General features: G+C 46.9%; 1 protein-coding gene across 3 annotated transcripts in view; it reads right to left on the reverse strand.

The window, feature by feature from the left end:
- SPTBN1 (spectrin beta, non-erythrocytic 1) overlaps positions 1–21,181 on the reverse strand; it is a 200,366-nt gene that overhangs the window by 37,312 nt on the left and 141,873 nt on the right. For all 3 annotated transcript variants that reach the window (XM_065929289.1, XM_065929290.1, XM_065929291.1), the window contains 13 exons: positions 19,471–19,644; positions 15,728–15,819; positions 14,221–14,301; positions 13,743–13,858; positions 10,463–10,575; positions 9,170–9,357; positions 8,067–8,184; positions 6,892–7,050; positions 5,973–6,275; positions 4,036–4,189; positions 2,539–3,409; positions 2,302–2,439; positions 781–1,537 (listed from right to left, as the gene is read on the reverse strand). In XM_065929289.1, the coding sequence (XP_065785361.1) occupies positions 781–1,537; positions 2,302–2,439; positions 2,539–3,409; positions 4,036–4,189; positions 5,973–6,275; positions 6,892–7,050; positions 8,067–8,184; positions 9,170–9,357; positions 10,463–10,575; positions 13,743–13,858; positions 14,221–14,301; positions 15,728–15,819; positions 19,471–19,644 (3,264 nt within the window). The remainder of the gene's footprint in view (positions 1–780; positions 1,538–2,301; positions 2,440–2,538; positions 3,410–4,035; positions 4,190–5,972; positions 6,276–6,891; positions 7,051–8,066; positions 8,185–9,169; positions 9,358–10,462; positions 10,576–13,742; positions 13,859–14,220; positions 14,302–15,727; positions 15,820–19,470; positions 19,645–21,181) is intronic.

The raw sequence follows: 21,181 nt of genomic DNA on the forward strand, positions 1-21,181 counted from the left end.
GGATGAAAAATCATGAGATACAACTTGCCTTCAGAATATAAAAAAAAAGAACCAGTTTTCCCCATTTCCGTGCAACACACTTTGCAACAACTGCTTTGTCACACTTAGATAAAATTATCTATGGAGTCAGATAACAGAAAAAGTTGGGAGGGGGAAAAAAATCCCAATGAGATGCCGAAAGTGACTAGATTCCCTTAAGTGGTCAAATGCTCTCATTTTTCCCCCAAAGCAAGTGAGGGAAGTAAATGAAGGTTTGTGCATCAGCCACAAGGATCTGCTCATGTGCCCATAAGGTGATAGCAACGGACCCTTCAAACTTAAATCTTTCAAGAGACATTATCAACACTGCTGTTGGTGACCATCCTTATCTCTTTCTCTAATTTCTGCATTGTCACTTGATCAAGTCCCTGACTTTTCTAAGAGCAAGGAAGACAGAACCTTTCAGAAAAAAAAAAGTTCCCCCCAAATACTTTTCAATTGGATTAATACATCTCAGAACGTTGCCAATGTAAGGAACTACTATGATGATATACTATGAGACATTAACAGGTCCTAGACCGTAATTGTGGTGGAACTGTACTTTGCAAGGCAAGGCAGCCTCCATAGGAATTTTCCGTTCTATCCCCTTCATTGTGATGGGTTTCAGTGCCTTAGAAGTCAGGGAAAGCAAATGTTTGTCCATTGTTCTTCTAACTTCACACAAATAGGTGTAAACCAGCAGCCCACAGGCAGCAGAGGCCCAGCCCGATGGGGAGGAAGCCAAGCGGTGGGGGATGTTACCTGGTTGTTCAGGAAGGCTTCAGCCTGCTTGGTGTCCCGCAGGAACTGCTGGTGGGCGTGGGACTGGGAGAGGAGGCTCTGCCTGTTCTCCCACATCTTGTGGAGCTCGTTCCAGCCTGTGTCCAGGGCCTGCAGTCGCTGCCGCAGGAACATGTACTGGGCGTCTGTCTGGCCCTGGGTGACCATCTCGCCCATGTCCCTCATCTTCTGGTAGTCCTCCTCGTAGTTGTCGATCTCATTTTTGATGTTCTCGTGCTGTGTGAGGAGCTTCTCGGCCTCGGTCAGGGTGTTAGGCATGTCCTCTGAGGCAATGGCCGTCTGTGTCCTGGAGAGCCAGGACTGGAAGTCATCCAGGTCCCGCAGGAACTGCTGCAGCTTGCTGGCCTCTCCCAGGGAGGCCTCACGGTTCTTCAGCGTGGTCTTCATCTCCTCCCACACGTCACTGATCTCGGCCAGCCGAGACAGGATAGCCTGGGCCTGGTCGGGGTGCTCGGACTCCAGCTTCTCGGCCTCCTTCTGCAGGTCACTCAGTTTCGCCTCGATGGCCACAAGGTCCCGCTCCATGCCGGTCAGCTTGCGCTGCAGGGCCATGACACCTGCCAGGTCATTGCCCAGGTCCTGGGTGGATTCGATGACTTTGGTCTTCTCCCGGATCCATGACTTGGTTTCGTTGCACTCGAGGTGGTAGTTCTGGATGCTCAGGGCGGAGAGGAGCGCATCCTTCTTCCGGTCCACCAGCTCCCTGAACTGACTCCATCTGTGGGTGCCAGGGTGGCAGAGAAAGCAGTGTGAGACACTGGACAAAGAAATTCATAGTGACGGTCGCAGCTGCCATTCTCCTGCCACCTCTGCTCTGACTCTGTGTTGTTTGGAAAACCACCTCCCTCAGTATCACCATCGCAAAAGCTCAGGGATACACTCTAATCTGTAAGAAGTCTGACATGGAGAGGGACTTAAAGAGTGGAAAGATGAGCAGTGACAAGACATCTGTCCCCCAGGGTCACTTAACTCCTGACTGCAATGCACCTCTTACTCACCTCCAAGCTGTACCTACTAAACATGTCCCATACCCCAAGGCTTCAGCTGCCACCACGATCCACTCAAATGTATTTATTCAATAGAAAGATAACACCAGGACAAAAGTCTACCTTGATAATTAGGACTTTCGTCCACCAATTCATCTCAAACATGCTAAAACCCTGTTTCAGAAATCACTTTAAAAGGGACAGCAGAAGTGCCACCTTGATGTCATGACCCACCATGCTGGGCATGGGTCTCATGCAGGCTCTCGCTTCCCACACGAGAGGGTGGGAGGGGTGCCCTGAACCATGTTGCCCGCAGAGATACTTCTGAGAAAACCAGGGTATGTTGAAAGACAGATGCTGATGCCATGACAATGGCGCCACAGTGTCAGTCACCCCATGCAGGAAATTCCTGACCACGAGGCTCAGGGGGCAGCCCCGATCCTCCTGGCCGGGCACAGGGAGTCAGCCTGCTTGCTGCCACTGGCCTCATGCTCACCTCGTATTGAGCTTGTCCTGCTGGGCTTTGATCTCCTTCTCACTCGGGTGGCCGCTATGCATCAGCTGCCGAGCAATCTGGTTCACCACTGCCACCCGGGAAGCCTGGTTGTTCATCTCCGGTTCAAGACTCTCGAATCTGCCAAGGCAATTTGACAGAGCGGTCACCTGCTTGGTCACTGAAGCAGCGCAGGGTGGGAGGGAGGGTGGGCTGGGCGACCCCATGGCAGCTGCTCACCTGTGCTGGATGACCTCCAGGTCTTCCAGCTTCTCTGGGATCTGCATGTTGTTGAGCCACTGCTCCTTCTCATCAATCCAGAGCTCACAGGCGTCGGCCTCGCTGAACATCTTATACAGGGCCAGAGTGTCCTGCAGCGCCTGCTTCCGCAGCCGCGTCAGCTCAGCCACCTCCTTGTAGCGCTCCTCAATGCCCGTCAGCCGGCCCCGCACGTCGGGGGACTCAGCGTGCTCCTGGGGCAGGGCGCTGGCCTGCTCATGCAGCGAGTCGATGGTGGGCCGGTAGTTGGCGATCTCCTCTGCCACGTCCTTGTGCTTCTTGACCAGGGACTGGGTGGAGTACTCGTCGTGGCCCACGTCGTTGCTGGAAACGATCTTGAGGATGTCCAGCATCCAGGCGTCGATGTCGTCAGCATCCGCCTGGAACTGGTGCAGCAGCGAGGCCTCCTCCAGGCGCTTCTTGCGGATGGCTGAGAGCTGCTCCAGGTGGGCCCACTGCTCGCGGATGTAGGCAATCCGCTCCCGGATCTTCTCTGACCCGAAGTGCTCCTCAGCGATCATGTCTTCACCCTCCTTGATGGCCTGCTCGAAGTGGCTGCTGCGGCCGCTCATCTCATCCTCGAATGCCCGGTGCTTGCTGAGCAGGCGCATGACACTTGTGAGGTCCTTGCCATAGTCATCGGAGGACAGGATCTTCTCCTTCTCCCGGATCCAGCCCTCCTCCTCTGCCATCTCCCAGAAGAACTTCCAGAGGCGACGGGACTCTTCCAGGCGGGCCCGGCGCTCAGCCGCCAGCTGGCAAAGCTCTTGGTAACAGAACTCCATGTGGGCCACTCGGTCTCGGATCACCTGGGGGTCGCAGGGCTTGTAACCTGTGTAACATCAAGGCAGGCACATGGGTGTGACAGCGGTAGCATGGGCTCCCGTGCACAGACAGGCAGTCGGCCACACCCCTGTTCTCCTTCCTAGGTCCCCTACTCAAGCAAAGTGCAGGGCCACCTTCTAGGATTTTGATGGGTAGAGGAGGGAGGAGCAATGTTATTTTTTTTGCCCCAAGTTATTATTTTCTTTTGGGTCACTTAGGAACCAAAAAATGCGATAAACTATAAGAAAGAAGGCAGCTGCATTTAAATGTTTCTGAACCTGCACAAAACCAAACCTTCCCAAACAAACTTAGAACAAATATCTGCATGACCAGGTGTGAAAGCCAAGAGAGCCACGCCAGGCAGTGGGTGTGCCGAACGTGGTCTGGCAAAGTTCACTGCCCAACATAAGCAAGTAGCACTTGGGTACTGAAGGGAAAGATAGGTCCATTTCAGAAAAGTAAGACGGAGTTAAAACTGTTCAGAAGGCATCTTGTTATAGCCCCAACATGGCCCACTGGGAACCCACAAATGCTTGGTACCTTTCAAGGCTGCACTACCATACACAGCTTGTCCGTCTCTAGAGACGGGCCTCTGGTGATAAGGAGGTACCGTTGGGGTCGGTCCATCCTCACCTTCCCCGTCAGTCGCGAACTTCTGGGCAGAAGCGTTGACACCTCTCACCCGCTCTGCCTGGATGCCAATATCTGCTTCAACCAGGGCGTGCTTCTGTAAGAGGTCTTCCACGCCGAGCAAGTGTTTGCCGTAGTCTTGAGACAATAACAGCACCTGTAGACAAGAGGCACAGAGACGACAACTGTGAGTACAACCTGGACTTCAGCATCTCATAATCTGTGGATAGGATGGGAGCCAGCAGCCAAGCTGTACCGTCCCTCCAGCCATCCTCCCCATATCTTCAGAGGAAGATGATGGCAAGAAAATCAGAGCAGAACAAACCCAAGAGCAGCAGAAGAGATGTAATAAACTAATGATCATCTATGTTGAATAAGAAGTCAAACCTACACTAAAAAGTATAGAATAGGGAAAAAAAAAAAAAGGAAGGGAGGGGGCACCAGTATGAAATAAACTGGGCCTCCAAGAAGAAACTGGTACAGTAACAACTATTCAAGAAAAGACAATAAAGGTGACAGTTGCTTCATATCACAGTCTAAAGACATCTCCTTGAAGCTGCTGACCCCTTACCTGGATGCTCTCCTTGTCTGAGAGCTCATTGGTACACCTCTGTACTTACATAGTCAATGGGAAAAGACATCAAGTGGAAAAGCTTACAGATGACATCTTTAATCAAATAAGGAGAACACGGTCAACTCAGGTGACTATCACCCTTAGAACAATGCCCCAAGCAATGTCTCTGGTTTAAGTTTGAACCTGCTAATATTTTCTTTCATTTCTTCCATCACCCCAATTTGGGGAGAAGGGTGGTCTCATCAGACATCCTCTTCAGATGGAATTTCTACTTCACTCTTACTTATGAGGAGGTCTCTGGTCCAATCTGAGTTACAAAATAGAGGACGAATTCTAAAGTGCAAAGCACCTCTCTGCTATATTTTATGAACATTTCTATTTTAGGTGGTTAAGACTAATGAGAACATATATGAGAACATCACAAATCTGGGACCATAAAAGGGAAAAACTAATGGTATGAAGTGACCTTGCTCCCCCTGCCAGGAACAGTTCAAGAGGTAAGCACAAGACAAGGGCTTACATCCCAAGAAGGAAATCCTCACAAGAGGTCAAGCTTGGAAACGAACACAGTGTGCGAGATAAAGAAGGCTTCATGGTCCTGTCTGAAAACTGCCTTACTCTGCCCTGGCTATGGGGCTGAATGCCTCCCAGCTGGAGGAGAATGGCTGGGCATGGGTGAGCTCTCATCAGAGGCCTGCATCAGAGGACAGGACAGGCAGGGCTCCTCCTGGGTTGGGGGGAGCTGGGAACTCCATGCTCAGAGCTGTCAGTAACGGAAGGGGAGCACTGGAGCCCCTCCAGCCCCCGTCCTATGACACATACACGTGTCCTGCACTTAATCCCTTCTGTAACCGCATGAGGGAGACAGTAGGCACACCCTCCACTTGCAGAGGAAGGCAGGGAAGCTGCGGCACTCATGATCTGGACTCTGGCTGCCTGGTGGCAGGGCTGCACTCTGTCCACGCTGCCTCCTGCTCTCCCACACCACCTGCCTGGCCCCTTCCCCAAAGCAGAGCCACTCATACATAGACCAATGAGACAGTGGTCTGGCTCAATGCTAAATAATTAAAACCACAGAAAATCACAATTACTGATCGCCTACCGTGGAATCTATCTAAATTAGACCTGAGTCACAGCAGCAGACCTTCAGCTATGGAACTGGTCCTGTTCCAACTTGTCACTTCACAGCTCACTTAAAGTGTGAGCCAACAGCCTTCCCATGAGTGATGTGGCCCTTCTCTGGCTGTATGTGGGTGACTAGGCCAGGGGCATTACTGTGTGTTGGGGGCTAGTGGGCAGGGCCCAGAAGAGAGAGAGGCCTGCCTGACTGAATGAGCTCCAGCCTGTAGGCAGGCATGTCTTTTACCTTCATTTCATCCATCCAGTCCATGATGTAGAGCATTTCCTGGAATATCTTCTGCAGCCCCAGGTTCATCTCGAGGCGCTGTCTCCGGGCCCTGAGCAGCTCCAGCAGGTACTCCCAGAGCCGGATGACATTGTCCTTCCGCGCTGTGATGCGCTTGATGTCGTGGTAGTTCTCCGCCTCCAGTTCCCTGGCCACAGCCACCACAGCCTGCACACGTTCTTCGTATGCGGCAATGTCAGTCTCAATGGCCTCGTGCTTTTTTGTGGCAGCCTCGACAGCGGGAAGGTCAAATCCAAAGTTGTCCTAAGAGAAAAGGGAACAGAAAGAACAAACACAAAATTCAAAAGCCATCCAGTGTGGAACAAAGAAACAGAAAATGGAAGTGAAGTCCTGAGCACACCCATTAATTTTTGGGGGTGGGGGGTCCCCAAAGTCAAACACTGAATCCAGAGTCCCGACCCCACTGGCCTCTGCCTTCCCTGAGGCCCGCAGAACTGCTCATGGGCCCAAAGCAAATCAGTGACATCTCACTTTACAGAGGGGTGAGGCATGTATGCAGCACCTGACCTATGAGACTGGAGCAGGTGATGGCTTATGTTAAGCCAAGAAGAAAAGGAGCCACTTATTTATTTCAAGGCCAGTCTAGCTGCCTTGAAGGCCAAAGGCTGGAAGAAAGGGAATTTTTAAAAAACTATTCAAATATGAATGGTTCACACACACTCACTAGCTCTAAACAAACTTTGTTTGAGCTACTTCCAGATCTATGAAAAGTTAGATAAATAGAAGAGAAACTGTATTGGAAATCATAAACATCCTCTCCACAGGAAGTGGATGAGATGGGATGCTGGATGTGGACAACAGCTGTCTGAAGGCCCCTGGGCGTGGCCTAGGTTCCAGGGGACACAGTTCCGGAGCAGACCTGGGACACCAGACGCTGGTTCTCACTCAGCCAGGTCTCTCTCATAGCTGCCTTGCGGTCGAATCTGCGGGCGAGCTGTTCCAGTTTCTCTTGTCTTATGAGCTCGTTTCGCAGGGCCAGTTCTCGCTCGTGTTCCGCTTTTTCCAGTCTTTCCCAGGCCTATGGAAATGAAAGAGAATGGTTTCCGGCTACGTTTAAGGAACCATTCCTAGGCTGCAGTTAATAGCCAGTGCTTCTCAAAAAGACCTAAGAACTTAAAAGGGAAATCCCATTCCCACCCTCAGTGACTCTTAGCCTTGAGAAAAAAAAATCATTTTTTCTCAGTTGAGCCCCATGGGAATACTCTTCCCTATCTAAATTTAAAGATTCTATGTTACATCTGGAAAACAATACAGTGAAGATAAATGGAACAACGTAACTTAAGTTACAAATCTCTTAACTTTCACTGAGAGGAAGCAAAGTATCTTCAAGAGCTCTCAGCATATAAAAAAGATAAACGACTTCTTCCAAGAAATCATATTATCAATCTTTCATTCACTGCACTCTGAGCCACTTATTTTTAATTCATAGATCTGAGTATTTTGTTCCAAATCCTCACCAATTAAATTCATTCCTGTGAAATATCTTATTTCACATTATTTAACAAAGTCCTCTTAAAAGATATCTAAATGTGTACAACTGATCATGGTTCTAGACTTTTTTCAAGTTTCTGCTTAGCAATAATGAAATGAAATACTTGCAGATGTAACAGGTATAGAAACAATTTTTTTGACAGCTTCCCTGACAGAAAGAGTCAAAATTCTAAGCTCTAACCTCTAGGAATTCCAGATACATAAGGTTTTGAATTCTCCCCTCTGCAACTGAAAGATGGCTGAGCCAGAAGCCTGGGACAGATAAGAGGTAAACTGACTGTGGATCTGAGTAGCAAGGTAAACAGGTTAAACCTGGTTTGATAAACTCTTAACACCCCCCAAACGTCCAGTAAAGTTCCCCAAATCACCACAAGCACCCCATTGATCCTGAGTACTATCTGAGCAACGACTGTCACTCAGTAACTCGACAGGCCAGGAAGGGGTCTTCCAAGATCTCTCAGCAATCAAGACCTACTTGAGAGCACCAGAAAACCTACAGGAGGCTGGGGTCCACACAGCAGGCCAGATGGATGGGTCTTATACCTTGTTAATGTCAGAGATGAGCTTCCCCTCCCGGGGCATGTAGACCTTCTGGTTATTGGCCCTCATCTTGCTCTGAATGGTGAAAAGCAGGACTTCCAAGTTCCCCTTCTCAGTAAATCTAGACAGAGAAAACCAGCCATAAACATTATCTACTGTATTTTGTTTCTTCAAAGAAGAAAATTCATCTGCTTCTGGAGAAAAAGACACTTCATGCAGTCTCGCAATTTTAAAAGCCATTTCTCTCCATCCCGATTTATGTGAAACACATGTGTGTTACAGAAACCACAGTTTTTGGTACTGCAGACCTCAGCATGTGACCAACTATGGGGTTTTTCTTGCGGTTGGTTACTGTTCCTAAGATTTACATTTGGGGGCAGAGAGTGCTACTCTTTTGTTAATCAATTCCATCAAGATTTAGACACCAAACCCTGGGCGATGAACTTGCTTCACAGTTGAATGTATTCAACAAGGATTATTTCAAACAAACACCTAGTATCACTGTCAACAGGCTGCAGGGACTTCAGCCAGGAATTTACTAGAGTGGAGTTTTCAGAAAAAAGGAGCAATGACTCTAGTCATAATAAGCAAGAGATAAGATCCACAATGCTTATTGGGCAATTATGAATTTTTAAAATATGTGAACAATCAAACTTTGGGGGGGGGGCAACAAAACCTGATCTGAACTGATATGAAACTTCGTGAACATTTACACGTTTTGCTACTGATACGTTAGTGGGCTTGATTATGAGTAATAGCCTCAGACCACCTGGAGGCTTATAACACACAACATATCTGCTATTTCTCTAAAATACAGAAACGATGGAATTCTGAAACACAGTAGGCACAAGCACTCAGAAGGAACTGGGGACCTGCACCACTTCTTAGGATTCTCATTATCACATGTCCCAGTGGCACATTTCTACTGGAAAGGGCTCACAGTGTGTATGTACAATTTGTAATAAATCTCAGCAACACAAACTCAGATGAAAAGAAGTACGACAGGCCGCTGGGAAAAGGCATTCACTTTGAGATGAGACCATGTGAGTCAGAAAAGAGGGGTCTGTGGCTGTAGGAAGGGTAATGCATTCCCATCTGCATCTTACTTGGGGGGCTTCTCCACAGTGCGGTAAGTGTTGAACGCCTGAAGCTGCTGCTGGACCCCAACGAGTGAGTTGGCAAATTTGCGATTGTTCAAAATAATGATGGTTTGTTCAATCCACTCCAGAAGGTCAGAGGCAAGGGACTCATACTTTTCGATCATTTTTTCTGTTTCAATAGCGTTGTCAAGCACCTGTAAACAAGGGTTAGAAAAGTGGAAAAGCAAGATAGTGTCACTATGCAGTCCTCCAGGAGCCAGCACATGCTTAATGATTGGCTTTGAAATGGTTCTCCAAGACTTTGGCACTAAATTCCAAGAACCATTTGCTAATAGGCGCCCAGACTGTGGCTATTATTTGTGAGCAATGACAGCTTAACTCAACTGTAATTGGTTCTGTAACCTCCCAACCCCCAGGCAAAGGGTTTAAGATCTTGAATGACTCCTGATGCCTGGGCTCCAAAACTCCTAGAGAAACTAAAAAGGCTCTATTTGGTTTGGTCATATTCCATGAACACCCGTGGATTTTCCATTCCATTGCACTGGGAAGACAAGGTCCTCTGGTCTGAGGTGTTCTGAATATATGGCAGGGGAACATCAGTCAAATAAAAAAATTTAAAAAGCCTTATTCTAAGGCCTTTCCAAGCATGTTAAGTAGGATTTTCACATCCATAACATCAGGCAACTCAATCAGATTTTTAATATCCAATTTTCTGGCAAGGCTTAGGGGAGGGTTGTTTCGGGTCTGTGTGCCTGTGTGTAGCATCGCTTAGTCATGTCTGATTCTTTGCGACCCCATGGGCTACAGCCACTGCCAGGTTCCTCTGTTCATGGGGATTCTCCAGGCAAGAATTCTGGAGTGGGCTGCCATGCCTGCCTCCAGGGCATCTTTTCAACCCAGGGATCAAACTCAGATCTCCCGCATTGCAAGAGGATTCTTTACCATCTGAGCCATCAGGGAAGCCCAAGAATACTGGATTGGGTAGCCTATCTTTCTCCAGGGGATCTTCCCAACTCAGAAATCAAACCAAGGTCTCCTGCACTGCAGGCGGATCCTTTAACAGCTGAGCTACCTGGGAAGCCCTGGGTATGAGATCCCCCCTAAACTTTCTTCCTAACTATTTCAGCCACCATGCCCACATCCTGTTACTCTTTGGGATGGCAGGCTTCTGCCCACTTCTCTGCCATAGGAGAACTTCATCAAGAACTCCCAGCACCTCAGTGTCTGAGGCATGGTGGCGAACATTTAGACAAAAACCTTCATTACGTCTCACAACTTACAGGACTGGTGTGAGCTCACCTTTCCAATGCGTTTTCCTTCAACAGCCAAGGCCTTCATCTTTGAGAAGTAGTGGTAGTAAGTCACCACGTAAGTGATAATGGACTTCTCATCAGGGTGGTCCACACTGATATCTGTAACCCAGAGAAGATTCTGTTCAGTGCTCTGCTCACTGCACTGCCACCCAGGCAGCAGGAACAACCCAGAAGCATTGCTCAAACCTCAACAGGCCCATGCCTTCCTTTTGGGGGGCTTGAAAGTTCTGCCATCAGAGTGCTGATTGTAAGGCTAACTAAAGAGGATGAAACCACCTCAACACCTCTTTTATTATATGAACATTCAAAACTGCCTCCTATTACCAATAAAGACATAGAAGTCTTAAAAGACCTGATCCTTTCTCTTAAGAATCCTAGGCCACTGAGATGATGAAATACATGCAAAACTACTACGTGAAATGAATAACATAGTTAGAATTGAGTCAGATAACTCAGCGATGTGGGTACTACCCAGACACACCATGTTCACTTCCCCCACCCCCAAGTTGCTCTGTGCTTCTTATTTTGGCCAATGGCACCAGAGTTTTTCCCAGTCACTAAGCCTATGGACATCTTTATCTCCTTGTTACTCACATCCAGTCAGTCACCAAGGCTGAGATCAGATGATTCTATTCATGGAATCTATTGTCACTCTCAGGTCAGACTCTCATGGTCACATAACCAGACCTGAAGCAATGGCTTCCTCACTGGGTCTCCCTGCTACTCAATTCCTTTTACACACTGCACCCAGCTGATGTTCCAGAAGCAGAGCTGTGAGCATACTTCCTCTAAGCCAAAACAACTCAAAAAGTGCCCTGCAGTCTGAAAAATAAGTCCTGAAGTCCTCTACAACTTCCCGTAACTTTCCTTCCATCCCTCCCTTCCTTTCACCCATCCATCGAATATTTATCAAGCTTCCTCTAAGTGGAAAGCACCATTCTAGACATTTCTCATTCTATAGCCTACTAGTTCTTCTAAGGTGCCATAGATCTGAACCAAATTGAACTATTCACCATCACCACCACCATCACTACCTCAGCCATTTCAAATATTCCTTCCACTTTCAACTTCCCTTTGCCTGAAAGGGCCTTCCCTACCCCAGTCACATTCTTCCTATCCTCTAGGTCCAGTTTAGAAGCTAACACTCCCTCACAGTCATTTCTAAGTCCCTGCAGCTGGAAAGACTGTCTCCTCTGTCCTCTAAAGGGCTTCGTTTCTACTACGCTTTCTGTCAGGCTCTATGATTACTTATGCACATTTCATTAGTCTTATAAGACTGAGTGCCACTCTGACTCTCCCCTCCTAACATGCTGTATATATAGAGAGTGAGTGGTCAATAAATATTTATTGAGGGAGGGAGCCAATGAATGAAGGTGGCCAGTCTTTGGGGTATGGCAATGATGAAGGAGGTACTCAGTTCAGGGTACACCGAGGAGAGAACACACAGAAGGCTCTCTGCTGACATGGTGGGCTCTTTTTTCAAAGTGCATTCACTCGTGCACCTCCACTGCTGCCAGGAGGATAGAAGTGGGTAGGGCTGTTTCTCTTAAAGACAAGACCACCGGGGCACAGGGTGGGAAAGCTCCCTGCCCAGGGTCACCGAGGCAGCCAATGGAAGAGGGGGCCACAGTGACTCTTCCCACTCCAGGGCCCCTGTGACCCACTCCTGTGTCTGGCTCTGTCAACGCGGGCCCCACGGAGACAGAACTGGAGGAAGGGCAGGGGAAAAGTGCCAGCCCTGGCCCTGTGTATAATTTAATAAACACAAAATGGGAGATGACTGGGAAGGAGTGAGCAGGCAAGACCTTTTTTAACTTGTTTACAATTGTATTTAAACGGATGCTCTCTGGGACACCAGGCAACTAACAATAGCTAAGGACAACTAATAATCAAGATCAAAACCACAGGATGAATGACAGCAACTGCTTTTTTTAGCTCCTTGTCTTCAAATGACCTGGGGAACATCAATCCCCTTTTCATAATGGGTGGTGATTAGAAAGATCAACTAATGAGCGAGTTATTAAATTTTTTATCACAGTGATTTCAAAAAAAGATTCTTTATCTCAGCACAAAGATCTATGGCTCAGGGAAGATGTCTTTCCACAGTAAGGCAGGGGTTAAGTACAAAGATTTATCACAGCCAAAGGAATTTTAGTTTTCTGTTTATATTGAGAAATCACTTAACGGGCTGGCACAAAGATAATTTTATCTCAGCTTCCTGCAGTAAACCTATCAGTGAATCTGAGGCACTGGAAAATAGCAAGAAGCCTGCCTGGCAGCCTCATGACCTCGACCTGCCCTTGGGGAGTTTAACTTCCTGTTCTATATTTGTAAGCACTTTAAACTTTCACTCACATGCAGCTTTTTCTCAGTATCTGCTCACAGCTGAGAGGGTCTAAAAAGCTCCAGCCCTACAAACAAATTCTTTCGCATTTTGAATACTTCTCCACATTAGAAAACATTATGATAGCTCATGCTAAGATGAAGCCTACAATTAGGATTTTGTTAATAAAGGAGTTACAGCCCACTGGATTGCCCCACACTGGTCTGCTCTGTGCCGTCCACAGTCAATCTTTGCGGTTCTGCTGCAGGGATCTGTGGGGCAGAGAGAAGGTGGTTATGCGCAGAGTAGGGTGCTGCGCCGCCAAGCAGCGGGCCACAAGGAGGGACTGCGTGTTACTCTTTCTGCCACCCACAGGCTCCTGGTGTGTTGTCCTCATTTAAGCTCTTCTTACTCAGAAGCAAATACTGCACAGTCTGCTAAGGAGGTTCCTAAACCTTCCTGCCCCCAGGCCAAACCACGCTCTTGCCCGACTCACTATCAGTCAACCAGCAAGAGCCTGCTCACGCCCTCTTCCTTAAGCACAGAGTCTAAGCACCTATGGTGACTCCCCACTGCCTGCTGAATAACCTCGAAAAACTGTTACCTGTTGGGCCCCACTCACCTTTCTGGTTGTATGCTTCCTACTGTTAAGCTAACACCACCCCTAATGAACTGTTAGTCCCCTGTCATGCCTTCCTCTTTCCTGGTTCCTTTACTCATATAAATCCCTCTGCCTACCATGATCTCTCCTTTACAACATGTTTAAATCATACTCATCTTTCAAGGCCGTTTCAGGTTTAACCCTTTACACAAATCATCAAGTAATTCATATACCAACATTAAGCTCCTCTTCCTTAGATAATTCCCAAAGCACATGGTGCCCATAAACAAACTGACATGAAGCAGATTTTGTATTTACTCCTCTTACCCCTCAGCTCCTTACCTTCGGGGTCCAAGAGTTTAGTGAGGCCAAGGTGTTGCTCTGCCAGGTTGAAGGCGTTCTGCAGATTGTAGTGTGCATTGGATTTCTTTAGTTTGTCAAAGTCTATCAGGTCAGGCCTGTGGAGAACAACAGTGGAACACAACAGAAACCACAGCTTGAAAACACACTGTGAGACCAACCGTGTCCACTGAGGAGTAAACGCCTATGATATTATTTAATCATCAAACAATGAAACCCAATTTTTGAATAAACAACCTCAAAGTTTATTAAGAGAACTGATGAGAATTGGCAGACTCGTTTCCTTTGTTTGGGACACCTTACACACTCTCTCCCACTCTCCTCAAGTGGAAGGCAGGGATTTCCACTGTGGTGCAACATCTAAGGCAACAAATATGAGGATGGAACATCACCCAGGTCGGCTATACAAGGGTGTCAACGTCCTCCCCTCACATGGTCAGCGTGACCGCGAAGGACTCACCGGTGTTTGTGTATCAGTGCGTTGAAGGCCATGCCATCCCTCCAGCTGGTGGTGAAATTGTGAATGTTGACGTTGGGGTACCTAAGAAATACAATGCAAGGCAATTACCAGATAAAGGTCTGTGCTTTGCTAAATGCAGTGTTTAAAGAAAAGCCTGTTGGTACTGCGAAAATGTGAGACAATAACGAAATAAAGACATTGAAGACAATCAAGCTGAAGCTAAGATCGCCTAATCTTCTGCTTGTTGAAAAATAAAAACAAACACATATATGTGTCACACGGCTTTCTTTCTTGGTAATTTCAACCTGTGATCTGTGTCCTCAATTGAAAACACCATGCTTACTGAGAAAAAGGCAACCCTGACTAGATGCCTCCAAGGCTTCCTTGCTTCACTGGCTTTCCATACCCCCAGTGCAGCCATGAGAAGCCTGCAAACACGGATACCTGAGTGCACACATCACTTTGGGAGAGGAAGTAGCTGGGGTTACCTGTTCAAACACTCAGCTTTCCTTCTTCCTTATATCACTGAACTGGATGAAGTTTCATAAATCAAGTACCTTCCTGAAACACTTCCCTATAACACTAACCAATAATCAATCAGATACTCTACACCACATTGATTATTAATAACTTTCTATCTATGGTTGATTAAAAGTTCATTTCTAACTTGATCCCCTTACTAAGCCTTACACTCTTCATGGTTTCCACAGTTATCACTGACTGATCACACCCATTACAGTTACAACTGTCCTCCATGTAGCCCTGACCTACAAGATTAACTTGGGGGACTTCCCTGGTGGCCCAGGGGTTAGGACTTGTCTTCCAATTCAGGGGATGTGGGTTCAATCCCTGCATCCCTGTTCAGATGGGGACCTAAGATCTCAGATGCCTCATGGCCAAAAACCCAGAACATAAACAACAAAAGAAATATGGTAACAAATTCAATAGAAACTTAAAAAATCAACCTGGGACAAAACTAGTTCTCAATTATTACCTGAGAGCTTCAACAGTTTCAGTGAGCAACAAATAAGATGCAGTTCTCTAAAAAATATCTTCACTGAAATTTTAATCAAAGAAAAAAAAGCAGGCAAACTCAGATAACGTACAGAGACTGTTTGTACATTACATTTGTCCACTTAAGTTTACTGCACAAAGCTTCCCAAAGCACAGAACTTAGAGAGGAGAAAGCCCACAACTTTTACAAATACCATGGATGAGATTTTTAAACACAGTTTCAGGGTTTTAAAATTCAAGATAAACTTCTCTCTGGAACTTCCTTAATAAACAAACAGAAGGAAATTGATTGTGCAGATGACAGGTCCAGAATATAAATCAACTCATTCCATCCCAAGAGCTAGCTGAAATGTCAGCGTCTCAACTGCTTACAAGTTAACAAGACATCTCAGTGGAAGCAGTGGAAAAGATACTTGTCAACACCGATCAAGTGATGACTGGTAAAACTGAGTCTGGGGAGAAGTAGCCCCTAAACCCTTGGTTTCATACTCACCCAGCAGTCTTCATCTGGCACCACAAGAGCAAAGCGTCCTTGGCAGACTTCTTCTCTTTGTTGTCTTCAGTTTCTACACTGATATCCTGGATCTAAGGTTTACAGAGAAATATTAGATGAACAGATATGTGAGGTCTGCATGTACATAATGAGTAAACTTTAGGTCAACACCTAGCCTTGCAGAATGTCTACTCTGAGGGTCAATGAAAACTGCTTTCTGAAGCCAGGGTTCACTTCTTGGAAATAATGACCAGAACTAGGTTCTCTACTTTGCACAAAGAGTAAAGTGAAGACTAGTTACCTGCCATGATTTCCTAGAACCTATTAGGGGTTATTTCTACTCCTAGCATAGACCATCTTTCACAACGACAGGCTAGAATGGTGGTTGGTATGGTACACTTTGAATCCCAGCAGACTTGAGGAAAATACTGTTTTTGCACAACCAAAGATTTTCCACACCACAGTCAGTGGGTACTTTGTTGATGAGGACTGTGTATGCACCATTTCCTGAAAACTGACCCAAACTCTCAGAGAAACAGTGCCCTTAAATGCTGTGCTTCCATGCTCTGTGCTACATGGTCTGAATATTTGTGCTCCCAACTCTCATTAATTCTTATGCTCAAATCCTAATCCCCCCAGAAAGTGATTATGAAGAGGTGGGGACTTTGGAAGTCCTGGGTCTCATGAATGGGATGCATGCTTTATAAAAGAGGCTCCAGAGAGCTTCCTAGAGACCTCCACCAAGTGAGGGTACAATGGGAAATCTGCGACCTGGAAGTGGGCCCTCCTTTGACCATGCTGGCACTCTAGTCCCAGAACCGTAAACAATAAATGTCTATTGCTTGGAAGCCACCCAGCCTGGGGTACTTTGTTTAGCAACCTGAACGGACTAAGACAGCCTATATTCGTAAGTCACTCATAGGCTGCTGATTCTCAACAGGACATAGAGCCTGGTTCACTGGGACCAAAGTCAGACTTCTAGGTTTGAATCCAGGTTCCCCCACATACTTTGTGTCCTTGGGTGAGCTCCTTGGCTTCCCCTCTGAGGAGTGGCTATCTCAGAGCACTGCTGTGCACTTGAAGAAATGCAAAATATGGAGAGCTGGGCTCTTAGTAAGGAAATCTACATGTCAGCTCTTTGGATCACAGGCTGCCTACCAGTTATGTGGTTTTTAGACAAATGCTCTAAATGCCCTTCTGTCTTCAGTTTCCTTGACTATACTAATAAAATGTGGAACAGAGTTGGGGACAATGGTGTCAGCCTAGAAAGCCATCCATTCTCTCTCAGTTCTAGCTTCCCAGTCATGGTCCCTGTCAAAGGTCTTTCCATCTAATCTAGAAACATACCCCGGAATTCTTTCTAAGAAAAAGAGGTAGGAAGAGGATAAAACAAAGACATGTGTAAGATTAAAAAGTTAGAAACTTTCAACTAGGAAAAACACCTAGAAATTGAAATTATTAGGCTTTTAAAAAAATTCTCCAAGAGAAAACTTGAGTTTGCATAAATTCTAAACTACAGAGTATGCAAGAGTAACCCTCGCTCAAGGAGTAAGACACAGACTTATCAGGAAAGCAGGTGGAATTTTACACATTAACCCCTATCAGCTTTCCTCTATCTCGGGAATGAAGTCTGTTTTCAGTCTTGGTCTTTCAGAAACAGAACCTACCCTTCTGAAATGAAGACATCTCCCTATGTGGACAAAGCAAACTCGAAGACCTTTATTCCAGTTTCTCACATCATCGTTTACTCTCTTTTAAAGGGAAAGCAGCATAAAACCTGTCTGTCACCATTGGTATTTAATGCACACCTGCTACACACATCAGGGCTGGCCACACCTTGGGGGCTCTGGGACACACACATACACACACATACACAGGTAATGTAAGACGAGGTTTGTACATTCAGGAGCTGGGGGGAAGTGGAGAGAGAGGTCTCTGCAGATGCGTGGGGAAGCCTCACAGATGAGGCAGAATGTGAGCTGGGCCTTGGCTGGAGCAGAGTCAGTAAGTGTTTGCAAAGCAGGGGATGGACTGATAAAGCTGCTTCGGGAGGCAGGGGCATGGCAGACACCAACCCCCAACCCCCGCAGGCCACAAAGTGCCATAAGCCTGTGTTTCTATCCTCAGAGGAAAAGGAGAAAGTACATATCGGCATTTACAGGTTCAAGCACAGAAAAAGGCAAGCTGGCAGGAAATTAATTAGTCAGTGACTCAACCCAATTCACAACCCAAGGGCTATGGGCACCAACCTGCTGTCAAGGGAGGCCATTGTCAGGATGTCCTTCCATGCTCTGACTACAGGCCAAAGGCAAGAGAAATAGAACTTCTTACTCTAGGGAATCGAGGCAAGGCTTGAGGAGGGGCCTGCTCATTTCACCTCTGCTGGCCTAAGGCCAAGAGCAGTGATCAGTAAATTTAATGGTGTTACACACTCCGTTTTCAAATCATTCAGGAACCAAATGACAGAAACCTATAGAAGAGTTCTGTTTGCAAAATCAAGTCACTCCATTAATAATATCATCTTTAACAATGGTTCCTGGCCTCAGTTCAGTTCCGTTCAGACCTATTTAATCAGAAGCACTGGGGGCTGGAACCTGGGAACCTGAGTGAGTAAAAAGCTTTCCCAAGAAGTCAGATGATCGATCGGTCCAGGTTTAGGAACCCCCATTCAGGGAGTGTCTCTGAACAGCTCTGGGTTAGACCCCTAGCCTCCTTCCACATACCCACCGACACCACTAAGCTAGAGTCCAATCCCAAGGGAAGTGAGAAGGAAAATGACGGGTGAGAGGGTGATTTCAGCATTTTAGTAAGAATATAAAGGGAGGTATATAATATGATTTCTGGTGTGGCCCTTTGTTGGTGAGATTTTTATTTACCTAGGGGGAAAAAAATCAATCAAACTTCATCAGAGGGACTTAACAAAGAGGGAAGGCACAGAAAGCAGTTTCCGAGGAGAGAACTGTTAGAGGACTTTTGTTTGCGAAGTAACCTGATGCTAGGTAAGAAGCGTTTCCTGCATTTCAGATTTTATTTGAAAAGCAGAAGCATGAAGCAACAGCCTGGAGAAAGAACCAGCCATCAGGCCGGAGGTGCTACAGACAGGAAAGGCTGAGCTCTTTCCTTAGGGGTCAGAAGCAAGCATGGCAGCCCTGACTGGCCTCGTGATCCTTGCAAGGCTCCTCCCTCCCCTCACAAGGTGAAGCAAATTGCCAGAATGACCTTGAGAGTGTTTCTATGCTTATAACCTTACCCCTGGGCATAACAAACCCATAAATTCGTCATTTCAAACATGCATAAGGCCTCCGCACACCCCCCTGAAAACTGCTTCCTTACACCTGAAGGAGAATGAGAAGGTGAAAACAGCCCACACAGGTGTCACGGTTCTATGCAGCTTCGCCTAAAATATTCTGCGATGCACGCCACGATCTGTCAAAGTTCAGATAGTCTACCAGTAGTAACCTAGCGTTGACTATATCTTTACACCTCTGCTCCTGAAAGCTGAGTAGCAGACACCAGTGGTGGGCTGAGACTAGGCTCTGAAACCCCCTTAACCGCCAAGAGAGTCAAGACTTTCAGGGGCAGCTGCCACATGCTCAGAGGGCAGCTGAATGTGATGTGCAGCACACCTGACTCTGAGATGCCATTTCAACCTGGTCCTTCTGATCCCCTGGGAAGGGGAGCCCAGTTTTGCAGGGATGCTCACACTCGGCAGGGAGGCCTGGCGGCCAGGTCAAGTCCCTCACCTGGAAGCGCAGGATAATGGTCCAGATGAGGCCGAGGGTCAGCCGGTGGTTCCCATCCACGATGTCGTGGGACCCCATGTTCTCAAGATGGACTCTCTGCTCCTTCAGGAACTGGAGGGCCTTGTCCACATTCTCCAGACAGTGGATGCGCATTCGTCCCTTGGTGGGTTTAGGCTAAAACAGAAGAGTAGAAGGTAGAAACAGATCATCCAGGAGGGCAGAAACCAGCTCAGAGCTACAGCCCAGAGAGTTCACACAGGCCCATTCAAGGAGCGCGCTCCAACCCACACCACAACGTTAAAAAACGTATGTTCATTCAGTCCAAGGACAGTGTTTATCTAACAGTCTTAAAAGAGAAAATTTACTTAAGGGATGATAACCGATCACTTCAGAGGTTTGTTTTATCATGGAAGCGACATAATTTACGTGAGCACGGAAGCTGGAAGTTCAGAGAAAAAGGAGCCCAATTTTCACAAAGAATTTCATAGCTACCACTGCCATCCATGGACTTTTTGCAGATGCATGGCAGAACACCGCTGAGGATTTTCTGGCTACTTTAAATGTAAAAAACAGGTTTGCCACTTGCTGGTTTGGGTTGTTTCCTAAAGTTGACTCAAAATGAGAAAGGGAGGACATGCTTCAAAATCAGGAGAATTTTCAAGTGGTGGTTTGTGAGGATGATGGAGGGGGTTGAGTAAAAGGGTGTGACTTGCTGGAAAGACAAAGGAAAGAAAATACAATAGTGGTCTAGTTGGAATACCCCAAAATGTCTGTTCATTTTATTTAGTCATATTAAAATCCAAAAAAGGCCCTTTCAAGGTGAACATTTTAAATAAACAAAGCACTATATAAAGATACACACTCAAAAATCTTCAATGGGTCACTATCACCTCCTGTGTGTCTAGAGCAAGCTCATGCTTCCACTGCCTGGCTCCACCCTTCCTACCCCTCTCATCACCCATCACTCCCCCCTCTACAGAGGCTGCACCTCGAGCTGATCTCACAAGCCCACAAAGCGGCCACCAGGTTGCGCACACGCATCCTGGCCCAGAGATGTACCTACCTGGCTGCCATCCTCTCTCCTGAGACATCTCATCATACCCCACCCACCACTGAGGTTCAGGTCAAGCCACCTCTTTCCTTCTAGAAGTCATTTCCAACCACTTCAACTGTCACAGGACTCCCTCCCCCCCAAACCTATACATTTGTGGTCTGGACCGCAGGGTTCAGGAACTCATCATGTATCTTACATTTGTGCTGTTACTTCACATGTATTGTTCTTATTACTTTCAACCCGACTACGGGTTTGGGAGCATGGATGACGCTTTATACTCACAACTTACATTCCAGGAATGTCAGGAATGCTAGGATCCGTGATTCATGTTAGGTCAAGTGACAATGTTACAGGAAAATCAAGTAATCTGGCGAGATAAGAAAAAGGTCTGATCTAAAATGTCCATTAAAGTGGGTGAACTCCATCTAAGATTCCTACAGTGACCCCCTGTTCTCCTGTCAAGGTGGACAAGGGAGGTTTCTGCTGAAACTTGACCAACATCGAGGGGTGTGGACTCACTGCCTCGAAGAAAGTGTGTGAATTCTGGGGGGAGGGCTCCTGGCATTCTTCAGGGCTGTTCTGAGGCCTCTTCCTTTTTGCAGCCTGTGCCCTGACCAGCGAGCCCATGACCACACAGTGCAGCTTGGGCCCGGAGCT

Source organism: Muntiacus reevesi, chromosome 3 (genome assembly GCF_963930625.1).
Source record: "Muntiacus reevesi chromosome 3, mMunRee1.1, whole genome shotgun sequence".
NCBI classification, from domain to species: Eukaryota; Metazoa; Chordata; class Mammalia; order Artiodactyla; family Cervidae; genus Muntiacus; species Muntiacus reevesi.